The following is a 12,020-nucleotide window of genomic DNA, read 5'->3' on the forward strand; positions in this document are numbered from 1 at the left end:
GCGAGGAGGCTGGGGCGCGCGGGCTGGAGGGAGGAGGCCCGACCGAGCAGGGCGCGGAAAGCAGGGTCTCTCGCGACGCTTGGTCCGGGACAGAAGTGGGGCCCGGGGGAGCTTCCGTGAGAAGTCTGGGGAATCTCCCTCTCGACCCTTTCGGGTGTGGAGGAAACTGTTCCTGCGCCCCAAGGAGCTAGACGGCGCAGAGTGAGAAGCCTCTAATCGCCCACCGAAGACTCTTGATTTTAAAAAAGTTCTCTGTCCGGCAACCTTTTCTCATCTGGGGCCCCTACTTTGGGGATGGTAAAGAAAAAGCGTCTGCTCAAAGTTCTAACTTCTGCAGACCCTAACATCAGCAAGATTGAAACAGGTCATCTGTAAATCCTTCTTCTGGAAGAGAGCTAAACGCAGGTTACTCTAGATAGATATGTCTTTTGACACATTTCTCTGGGCCCGAAGTGCTCCGCCACTGTCTCTTTTGCACCTTTCTTAACCGTCTTCAGTGTGTCACCCCATGTTAACCTCAGCGGTCTCCTGTGGGAAGCGACAGTGCCCTCAGTGACTGAGTCCCTTCCAAGGAAATCAAGTGATCAGCTTTGCTCAGGGCCAGGCTGATCCTCACAACAACTTGGTGTGGAAGCCATGGTCGGACTGAGGCTCTGGGAAGGTGGAAACTCATCAAGGCTTGTCCCCTGGTTATCCTCATATTGCACATCAACTCTTTCCCCTGCAGCACTTACAGCAAGGCCTTACTGGAGACCAAAGTCCATACCCTATGACTTAGCATTCAAAGCTTCATCCCAGTTTTCTAACCTTATCTCTGCACACACTTGGAGAAAGTTGACAGTTCATGGCCAGGGTGAGCCTGTGGAGAACAGAGGTGAGTCTCGCAGAGTGGGAAGCCTGTGTAGAGGAATTCTTGGATTGTTGAATTGGGTTTCCTCCACCAAAGCAAAGAAAATTGCTTTGGTGATGTTCTCTGAGCAAGTTTGGGCAGCAGGCTCTTTGCTACCTTTCACCTAGAAGAAGATCCGGGGTCATTTTATCACAAGACTAAGATTAAAGCCATCAGGCTGGTTTGGGCACTGTGAAACATGAAATCAGATGTTTATTCAGAAGTTGATAAATGCCATGTGTGTTAGGGCTTCCCCAACAGTAGTCGTTTTAAGCAACACTGATGTAGGGGAGAATTGTCTGGCTTCTCTTTCTACTCTTGATCTTGTTAGTTCTAGTTATCTGGGGTCTCTCTTTAAAGAAAAACAAAATCCTGTTGCTCCCTAATACAAGTGTTGCTCCTACCTCCATATCCTTTGCCCTTCCTCCCCATCAGATGTCGCTCCCAGGAAGGGAAGGATGATCTGTGTACTGAAATGTAAATGACTGAAAATGCTCACTGCATTGTCTTTAAGCTTTTATCTTTTAAAAATCAATTAATTAATTTTACTTTTGACTGTGCTGAGTCTTTGTTACTTTGTGTGGGTTTCTCTAGGTGCAGCGAGTGGGGGCTGCTCCCTGGTTGCAGTGCACAGGCTTCTTATAGCAGAGGCTCCTCTTGTTGCAGAGCACAGACTCGCGGGCATGCAGGCTTCACTAGTTGCAGCACCCAGGCTCAGTAGCTGTGGCACTAGCACTTAGTTGCTCCATGGCATGTGGGAACTTCCTTCACCAGGGATCGAACTGTCATCTATTACATTGCAAGGTGGATTCTTAACTACTGGACCTCCAGGGAAGCCCTCACTGCATTTTTAATAATCAGAAACTCTCCCTTTGATTTAAGCCAAACCCACAAATTGCTGACTACTGTTCTTTTGACCTCAGGGAGCCAGGTGGGCTCTGGTCAAAGCTTGGCCAAGAGACACTTTTAGAGACCTAAGGTGACTAACAGTGGTCTGGAAAGGCAGGAGCTGTAGCTCTTCAGCTTGGAAAGATTTTATGGCAGGTGGTGAAGGGCTGGCTGTTTTCTAACTGGAGAAGTAGGGAGACCCAGATATTCCTGGCAGAGGGAAGGCAGGAGTAAAGGTGGATATAGGCTTGGCAGTGGGAACAAGGCTGTAAAAGAAGACCAGCCATGGAGGACTTTAATGTTCTTGCTGGGCCTAAATGATGGATGGCATGATGAGGCAGGTAGGAGTTTATACAAAATCACAAGAAAGGTATCAGTCAGAACTTTTGGTCCATCTCTCTCTCCTACTAACTTGAGGAGTTTGTGCCTGACCATGGAGAATCTGAAGGCCAAGTAAGGGATATTGGATGTAAAGCAGTGGGAGCCACTGGACATGTCTACTGTTATGTTCCATAAACTTCTCAGCTTTGCATGTCACCTCCATTGCCTAGAGCGCAGGACTAACAAAAGCCCTCACAAAATCAAGAATGAAAAATTTGTTAGGTTGGTGGAAGAGTAATTGTGGTTTCGGACCCTCAATTTTGAATCATTATAGTTAGGCTCAAACACATCTTTGTTAATCAAAATCAGAACCATTACAAGCAACACATTTTTGCCAATGAGAAATACGTTTGTTTATTCCTGTAGCATAAAAAGCTATGCTTCAGGATTCAATGAACCCTTGAAAAGCATTTTCTGCATCCTGCTGATTATGAAAGCATTTTCCCTGCATAAAGTTGTTGAGTTGCTTGAAGAAGTGGTAGTCGGTTGGCAAGAGGTCACGTGAATATGGCCAATGAGGCAAAATTTCATTCAGCTTTTGAAGTTTTGTTTGTGCAATGTGCAGTTGGGCATTGTTGCAGAGAATTGGTCCCTTTCTTTTGACCAATGCTGGCTGCAGGTGTTGCAGTTTTCAGTGCATCTCATTGATTTGCTGAGAATACTTCTCATATATAATGATTTCGCCAGGATTCAGAAAGCTGTAGTGGATCAGACCAGCAGCGGACCACCAAACAGTGACCATCGCCCTTTCTTTGGTGCAAGTTGGCTTTGGGAAATGCTTTAGAACTTCTCAGTCTGGCCACTGAGCTGGTCATCACCAGTTGTATGCTATCCACTTTTTGTCACATGTCACAATCCAATCGAGAAATGGTTTGCTGCTGTTGCATAGGATAAGACAACACTTCACAACGATGATTTTGTGTGTGTGTGTGATGAGTTCATGAGACACCCGCTTATTGAGCTTTTTCACCTTTCCAGTTTGCTTCAAGTGCCGAACAACTGTAGGATGGTTGACCTTGAGTTTTTGAGAAAATTCTCATGTAGTTGTGAGAGGATCAGCTTGATGATCCTCTCAATTCAGTTCAGTATAGTTCAGTTGCTCAGTCGTGTCTGACTCTTTGTGACCCCATGGACTGCAGCATGGCAGGCTTCCCTGTCCAACACCAGTTCCCAGAGCTTGCTCAAACTCATGTCCGTTGAGTTAGTGATGCTATCCAACCATCTTATCCTCTATCATCCCCTTCTCCTCCTGCCTACAATCTTTCCCAGCATTAGGGTCTTTTCCAGTGAGTCGGTTCTTCACATCAAGTGGCCAAAGTATTGGAGCTTCAGCTTTACCATCACTCCTTTCAGTGAATATTCAGGACTGATTTCCTTTAGGATTGACTGGCTTGATCTCCTTGCTGTCCAAGAGACTCTCAAGAACCTTCTCCAACACCACAGTTCAGAAGCATCAATTCTTGAGCGCTCAAATCCCCTCAATTGGTCGTTGTCAACTTCCGATGGTCGGCCACTGTGCTCCTCATCTTCAAGGCTCTTATCTTCTTTGCAGAGCTTCTTGAGCCACCACTGCACTGTGCGTTCGTTAGCAGTTCCTGGACCAAATGCAGTGTTGGTGTTGTGATTTGTCTTAGCTGCTGTATGAACCATGTTGAACTAGTATAAGAAAATCACTAGAATTTGCTTTTTGTCTAACATCTTTTGCATAGTCTAGGATACATATAAAGTAAACAGCAAGTAACAATTTGTTAGCAAAAAACATAAAGCAGCAAATGTACGTTAAAGATGTGTAACATAACCACATTTAAGAATGTATTCCAAAACAAAAAAAATAAAGAAGAATGTATTTCAATATCAAATGGCAAAGTAAAACCAAAATTACTTTTGCACCAACCTAAATAAATAGAGAAACAGCATGATGGAAATGGTGTCTTGGAAAGGTTAGTATGATAGCAAACTGAGAAGGATTAGGAAGTAGAACACAGACCAGGAAAAAGACTGCAAAAAATATAATGACTGGGTCTGTCAGTTATCTTGCAATGTAACAACTTAACCCCAAAACTTAGTGGCTTAGAACAACAACAATGCGGACTTCCCTGGCAGTCCAATGGTTGCACCTCCATGTTGCAAGGGTTCATGGGTTCGAGCTCAATCCATAGTTGGTTAACTAGGATCCTGAATGCTGCACAGTGCAGCCAAAACAACAACAGCATTCATTAATTCTCTTGATCTTTGTGAGATAGGATTTGGGGAGCAGCTTAGGTGGGTAGTCTGGCTCAAGGATTTCTTGTGAAGTTGCAGATGTTGTCTGGGATCCAGAATATATAAAAGAACTATTACAAGTCAACAACACAAAAAACAACCCAATTTAAGAATAAGCAAAGCCTCCTCCCAACCTTCTACCCAGCCGGCCACTCGGGAGGGAGGCAGAGATGGCAGATGAGATCACCAAGGCTCAGGTCGCGCGGCCTGGCAGTGACACCATCTTCAGGAAGATGATTCACAAAGAAATCCCAACCAAAATCATTTATAAGGATGACCAGTGTTTTGCTTTCCTTGACATTTCCCCTCAAGCACCAACACATTTTCTGGTGATACCCAAAAAACATATATCCCAGATTTCTGCAGCAGCGGATGATAATGAAAGTCCTCTTGGTCATTTGATGATTGTTGGCAAGAAATGTGCTGCTCATCTGGGCCTGAAGAAGGGCTATCAAATGGTGGTGAATGAAAGTTCAGATGGGGGCCAGTCTGTCTATCATGTTCATCTCCATGTTCTTGAAGGTCGACAGATGAACTGGCCTGGTTAAGCATGCTGTAGGGATAATTTTGCCTCCTCTCTGCAGTGATCAGGTTTGCAAGTTCCAATATGCTAAACAATTTTTTTTTTTTTGCCTGTGTATGGAGATATTACAAAAATAATTTTTAAAACCCATATATAATAAAAGACATTGTTGCATGCTCTGAAAAAAAAATAAAGTACTTAAATATATATTTCTCCAAAGAAGATATATAATTGGAAAAAAAAACATGAAAAAATGTTCAGTATCACTAATCATTAGGAAAATGCAAATAAAAAGTGTAATGAGATACCACCTCATTTTATTGATAGAATGGCTACTATCAATAAAACCAAATAACAAGGGTCAGGGAGGATGCAGAGACTCTGAAACCCTCGTGCATTATTATTGGGAATGTTAAATTGTACAGCCGCTGTGGAAAACAGTATACCAGTATCTCAGAAAAGGGAAAATAGAATTACTGTATGATCCAGCAGTTCTACTTCTGGATATTTACTCCAAAGAACTGAACACAGAGTCTTGAAGAGATGTTTGTACACCCTGTTCCTAGCAGCATTATTCACAGTAGCTGAAACATGGGTGTAACCCAAGCGTCCACAAATGGAAGAACAAATAAGCAAAATGTGGCCTAGACATATAATAGAATATTATTCAGCCTTAAAAAGAAGGAAATTCTGATACTTGCAACCACATGGATGAATGTTGAAACCATTAGGCTCAATGAACTAAGTCATTCATAGAAAGATACGTACTTTATGATCCTACTTATATGAGGTACTTCGAGTACACAAAATCTTAGAGGTGGAAAGTAGACTGGTTGCCAGGGTCTGGATGTAGGGTGAATGGGAAGTTACTGTCTGGTGGGAGGAGATAAAAAGAATTGTGGATGATGGTGATGGTTGCACAACATTTTGAATGTATTTAATATCACTGAAAAGTGAAAGTGAAAGTCACTCAGTTGTGTCTGACTCTTTGTGACCCCATGGACTATACAGTCCATGGAATTCTCCAGTCCAGAATACTGGAGTGGGTGGCCTTTCCCTTCTCCAGGGGATCTTCCCAACCCAGGTCTCCTGCATTGAAGGCAGATTCTTTACCAGCTGAGTCACCAGGGAAGCCCAATATCACTGAACTGTGTACTTAAAAATGATCGAGATGGTAAATTTTATGTGTATTTTATGACAGAAAAAAAATTGGGAAGGAAAAAATGGGCAAAGAATCTGAATAGACATTTTTCCAAAGAAGATACACAAATGGCCAATAAACACATGAAAAATGTTCAACATCATTATCCATCATGAAAACATAAATCAAAATCCCAGGGAGATACCACCTAATATCCACCTAACACTGGCTATAATTTAAAAAAAAAAAAAAAAAAGGTAGATGACAGTCAGCGTTGGCAAGGATGTGGAGAATTTGGAATACTCATAAATTGCTTGTGGGGGTGTAAATGGTGCAACCTCTTTGGGAAACAGTCTGGCAGTTCTTCAAAAGGTTGAATAAACATAGAGTTAGCATCTGACGTAGCAATTCTCCTGTTGTGGTTAATTTTATGTGTCAGCTGAGCCATGGGTGTCCATATATTGGTCAGACATTATTCTGGGTATATCTGTGAGGATGTTTTTGGATGAGATTAGCATTTAAGGTAGACTAAGTAAAGCAGATTGCCCTCCCTAATGTGGGTGACCCTCATCTAGTCAGTTGAAGGCCTTAATAGAACAAAAGGCCAAAACTCCTTCTTCTTGACTGATTGAGCTGGGATGTTGGTCTTTTCCTGCCTTTGAACTCTAACTGAAACGTTGGCTCTCTTGGGTCTTGAGCCTGCCAGCTTTTCAACTGGGACTTAGACCATCAGCTCTCCTGGTTCTCTGGTCTTAACACTTGAAATAGAACTATCTCATTGACTTTCCTGGGTCTCCAGCTTGCTGACTGCAGATCTTGTGGTTTGTTTGTCTGCCTCCATAATTGTGTGAGTCAATTCCTTATAACAAACAAACAAATAAATAACTCTCCATAGCTTATTGGTTCTGTCTCTCTGGAGAATCTTGACCCATATAACACCCGGGAGAACTAAAAAATGTATGTCCACACAAAAACCTACAAAAGTTTGTAGCACCATTATTCATAATAATAAAAGTGGAAAAAATGTAATTTGTCATTATCTGATGAGCAGATAAACAGGACATAGTTCATTTGTGTAGTAGAATATTATTTACCAATAATAAGATTGAAGAACTGATACATTCTGCAACATAGGTGAACTTTGAACACTTTATGCTAAATAAAAGAAACCAGGTATGAAAGACCACATACTGTATGATTTCATTTATATGAAATGTAGAGAATAGGAAAATTCATGGAGGCAGAAGGTAGCTTAGTAATTGCCAGTGGCTGAGAGAAGAGGAAAGTGACTACTGATGGGTGTGGTGTTTATTTTTGGGGTGATGAAAATGTTCTCAAATTGATTATGGAAAATTCACGGAGACAGAAGGTAGCTTAGTAATTGCCAGTGGCTGAGAGAAGAGAAGAGTGACTACTAATGGGTGTGGTGTTTCTTTTTGGGGTGATGAAAATGTTCTCAAATTGATTATAATGAAGGTTGCACAACTCTGCAACTGCTAAAAACCCTCTAACTGTATAAAATGGGTGAATTTTATCGTATACAAGTTATATCATAATAAAGCTGTTTGTCTGTTTGTTTAAAAAAAAAAAATACTGAATCAAAAACCCTCCCTTCCAGTCAAAAACAACAAAAAGATGTTGGGCAGGACTGTACTCATCCAAAGAATTGACTTCCGTGTGGTTCATTCACATGCTGGCAGTTAGTGCTGGCTGTTGTCAGAAGGCCTTGTTTCCTCTACACATGGCCTCTTCAGGCTGTGTAAGTATCCTCATAGCATAGTGACGGACTCCCCAAAGCAAATAAAGCAAATAACCTGAGATGGACACAGGCAGAAGCTGACCTTTCTGTCACCTAGCCTTGGAAGTCACATAGCATCAATATCATCATATTCTGTTCGATAGAAGTGAGTCACTGAGTCTGGATCACATCCAAGGGGAGGGGATTTAGGTTTAGCTTCTGAAGGGCAAGAGTATGAAAGAGTTAATGGGCATTTTGGAAAACTACCACACTGGGTAAGAATGGGCAAGCACTTTGCCTGGAGGAAGACTTCAGATGAAGAGAGGAAGAAATTAGGATCCTGGAAGCATCTTGAAAGAACTTTCCATTAGCCTTGGTGCCCACATGAATAAGAGGAGAAACACAGAAAGTAGTTGGATGCTAGAGTTTCAAATCCTGAGAAATGGTAGACTGGTGGCTCTGGGACAAATGGGACATTCATCGAAAGGATGAGATTTTGGAGGTGATTTGAGTAGGGAGAGCTTCCCCAGGCAGTGAAATGTAGCCCAAAAGGTGAGGTGAGAAGGTCTGAAGATGGCTGAGTAAAAGTCATCACTGAACATAAGTTGAAGCCCTGGAACGTGTTTTCTGAAAGGGATAGTGGACCACCTGAGTAGGCTGCTTAGCCTTGGAGGGCACCTGGAATAGAAAAGGAGACAAAGGAGGGAGTGCTAAGATGGGATGTTTAAAGAAAGTTGGAAGCATTGGATCCACCGAAAGGTGGAGAAGGATGAGGACCAAGGAAAGCAGGATATTAAATCCACCTCATTCCGAAACATCTTTGTCGAGCACGTTACCTAACCCCCAACAAAGCACTTCAGATGAGTGTGGAGAGTGCCTAGAATTGAGCTGAGCTTTGCATCAGCCAGGTCTAGTTACTGGCGCATCACTGGACCTCAGTGAACCCAGTCTCCTCATTTGTAAACTGGTCATACCTATTCCATTTGGTCACCATGGGATCCTTTAGATAAGAAATAAATAGCAAAAGTAAGTGGCTGAGGAAATCAGAGGAACTGTCTCACTCTTCAAAAGCATGCTACTGATGACTTGTGAGTACAAGGTTGGAATAAACTGGAGGAAAGAGAAGTCTGAAGCCAGCAGATAAGGGGAATGCTGAAGACGTGCACACAGGTGCTGCTTTCTCTGTTGAGATTTTGGCAGATGGTCAGGCCGTTGCCCCCGACAGGCAGTTCTGCTTCTGGGAAATGACTGTGTTTTAACTTCTGATTTTAGGTCCGACTACAGACGCAGCCCCCAAGTTTGCCTGGACAGCCTCCCATGTATTCTGGCACCTTTGACTGTTTCCGGAAGACTCTGATGAGAGAGGTACGGAATCATGGTGCTGGGCTTTTCTCCTATTCAGAGGAACACATTTTCAGAGGGTTGGCGTGTTACTTCTCCCGGGGCCTGGGGGACTGCATGGTTCTGCAGGAGGTCCAGCCCACAAGCCTGGCTCTCTCACCCCATGTCATCCTATGTCCCTCTGTTGTCATCGCTCTGGAGTGTTTGAGAGTTCCAGTTACTGTTTTATGTGGATGAATGAAGCTAATAAAATGGTTCTGTCTCTCTTGGAAGGCAGAATTTAGACCACAGGGAGTTCATGAGGAATAATTGGAGACATGAAATGAAAGTGCAAAGCTGGGGGATCAGTGTCAGAAGTTTACATAAAATTTGGAGGAAAGGTCAGCCTGTCTGAGGGAAAAAGAGAGAGTGAAAGAGAGAGTCTTCAAACCCATAGACAAGGAAACTAAATTGGTGTGAGGTTATTGAATTGTATAATCATTTTTCAGGTATTTCTTAGAGTGAAAACATGGGATTTTTAAAAAGTTTTAATGACTAGTGATGCTTATTACTGACTTCATTAGCATATAGGTAACAACACCTTGTTAAGAACTTTTCCTTCGTTGCCTAAAATATAACTCCAATGTGAATAAATAGTAAATATATAGTCTTTATTAAATATACAGAAGTAAGAAGCAGGTATCACCCAGACAAAGAGGGGATGCTGGTAAGTGATGGACTCAGTCTAGGAGAAGCTGTTCCCGGGGCTCCTGCAGGACCCAGGTGTGGGAGGAAGATTTTGAAGTGGAATCTACCCAATCATCCATGCTGGAGATGGTGCCGTCTTTTCTTCTGTAAGGCTGTTTCTCTCATCAACCCAGAATGGAGTCTGATCAGTGTCCAGTGGAGGCTTTGAACTTCCAGTCTGCTAAGAGTTCTCTGCCCTTACAGAGAGACAGGATTATATGCCCCTGGTCAGCAAATGTTATTGAGTACCTGTTTAGTGCCTCGGCAATGTGCTGGGTGCTGGAGGCTTGGTGAGAATGGCTTGTATAAACCCAACTCCCTGCAGCGTCAAAGAGGCTTCCTCAGTCCATATTTGTGCTTGTCTCTGGGTTTTGCTGTGCCAGATTGAGATCACTTTCTGGTACTACTGGACGGATCTTGGTTGTACTGCATGGAACTGGGTGGGCCAGACAGTGGAAAGAAGGCTGGAGAAGTTGGGAGTTGTTGGCCTTCAGCCTTGGGCAGCCTTCTCAGCCAGGTGGGAAGCTGTGGGAGGGGCTTTGGGAGGGTTTTGTCCTGAGGGGCTTTTGCAGATCCTTCTCAGAACCTTCTCTTCCTATTCACCCTTCCCTCTTTACCTTCTGTGCACATTGCACTTGGAGAGTCTGCTTATAGCCTGTAGCAGTGGTAGACCTTTGCAGGATCTGGGAGGAATGCTGCCAAGTACAGTTGTGCCCTTTAGTTCTGGAAAGAAGATGGGTTGTGAGTGCCCGGAGTCTGCAGTGAGGCAGGTTCTCCAGCCTAGGTCTGTGGAGCCTCCCCTGTGTGTAGTAGCATCCCCTCCCCTGCCCATTTCTCCTGCCAGTTCCTGTAGGGAGCAACTGTAACATGTTTTTAAAAATTAGCCCTTATTTTGTATTAAAATGATAAAAGCACTTAGTTTGTTACTGAAGGACTTGTAACAAAGTAGCCCCCCACCCCAATCCTCTAGAAGTTGCTACTTTCTACTTTCTCAATTACTGTTTTTCCTCTTCCCTTTTTGGGAACTTCTCCACCAAGGATTGCACCCCTGCCCCCTGCAGTGAAAGTTCACAGAGTCTTAACCACTGAACCATCAGGGAAGTCCCTCAGCTCTCTCAGTTATTAATGCTGTCTTCTACCGAGCTGCATGCACATATTTTATCCATTTAAAACTGTTTTAGCTACCTGTTTGTGGTAGATGGTTTTAACTCTTGCATTCCTTAGCTCCTCTTTCTGCTCTGCCCAGTAATTTTCATCATCCTTTGTGGTTTAATACAGTTCACTGTTTTCATGATTACAACTTTATGTATGTTTTTTCTCTGTTAACAAAGTAATGTCCTTCAGGGCGCATTTCATTACTTGTACAGCTTTTTGTTTTTCTTGAGGTTGGGTGAATAGTTGTGTCAGTTTCTTTTGCTTGTGTCTCTTTGAATCTCTGCCTCTGTCATCCTGTGTCCTAAATGTGCTGTAGAATATCTTTTTGTTTGGTTTTTCACACTGCCTGACAGTTATCATCCGTTCTTCCGATGTTTGTTGTTTGCTTTGTTTTTCTTAGAAAACAAATAAACTCCTCCTGGAGTCCTGGGTCTCATACTCCCATGTTGACTGGCTTCTTCCCAGGCCTGCTGTACCCAACACCCTCCTGGGAACAGCCCTCCCCTCTCTTGGGCCAAACCCTTGGTCTCTGGGTCCCAGATCTTCCTTGTCCTCGTTGTACTAACTTGTTCGGTTGGATTGTCCATTTGTCTGTCTATTTATTGGCTACTACATAGTCAGTTTCATTATCTAAATGTACTAGTGAAAACTGATGTGCAGTCTTGCTACTGTTTTTAACAATAAGAATCTTATATCTTTTCTGGGAGGGGGCATACTGGGTGGTTTGAGTGATCTCAGTTCCCCAACCCAGGACTGAACCCAGGCCACCACAGTGAAAGCCCAGAATGCTAACCACTAGGCCACTAGGGAACTCCCCTCAGGTCCTAATTCTTGGGAAATACAAAAATTTCTTAAGCACCTATGTCTCACCCCCAAGCAAGTCACATTGTACATTCTGTTCTGTAGCCTGCTTTTTTTTTTTTTTTTTCCAATTTAGTAATCTCTTCTCATGTTACCATGTGATTGTATGGCTGTG

The 12,020-nt window shown here is 43.1% G+C and overlaps 2 protein-coding genes across 4 annotated transcripts in view; both read left to right on the forward strand.

Moving 5' to 3' along the window:
- SLC25A20 (solute carrier family 25 member 20) overlaps positions 1-12,020 on the forward strand; it is a 35,078-nt gene that overhangs the window by 219 nt on the left and 22,839 nt on the right. For all 3 annotated transcript variants that reach the window (XR_009732634.1, XM_061397598.1, XM_061397597.1), the window contains exon 2: positions 9,095-9,187. Coding sequence is in view for 2 of the 3 variants with exons in the window: in XM_061397598.1 (XP_061253582.1) it covers positions 9,095-9,187 (93 nt within the window). In the remaining variant the exon portion in view is untranslated. The remainder of the gene's footprint in view (positions 1-9,094; positions 9,188-12,020) is intronic.
- LOC133235752 (adenosine 5'-monophosphoramidase HINT1-like) lies at positions 5-9,086 on the forward strand. Its single transcript, XM_061397610.1, has one exon. The coding sequence runs from the start codon at positions 4,591-4,593 to the stop codon at positions 4,966-4,968; it is 378 nt and encodes a 125-aa protein (XP_061253594.1). The 5' UTR covers positions 5-4,590; the 3' UTR covers positions 4,969-9,086.

Source organism: Bos javanicus, chromosome 22 (genome assembly GCF_032452875.1).
Source record: "Bos javanicus breed banteng chromosome 22, ARS-OSU_banteng_1.0, whole genome shotgun sequence".
Taxonomy (NCBI): domain Eukaryota; kingdom Metazoa; phylum Chordata; class Mammalia; order Artiodactyla; family Bovidae; genus Bos; species Bos javanicus.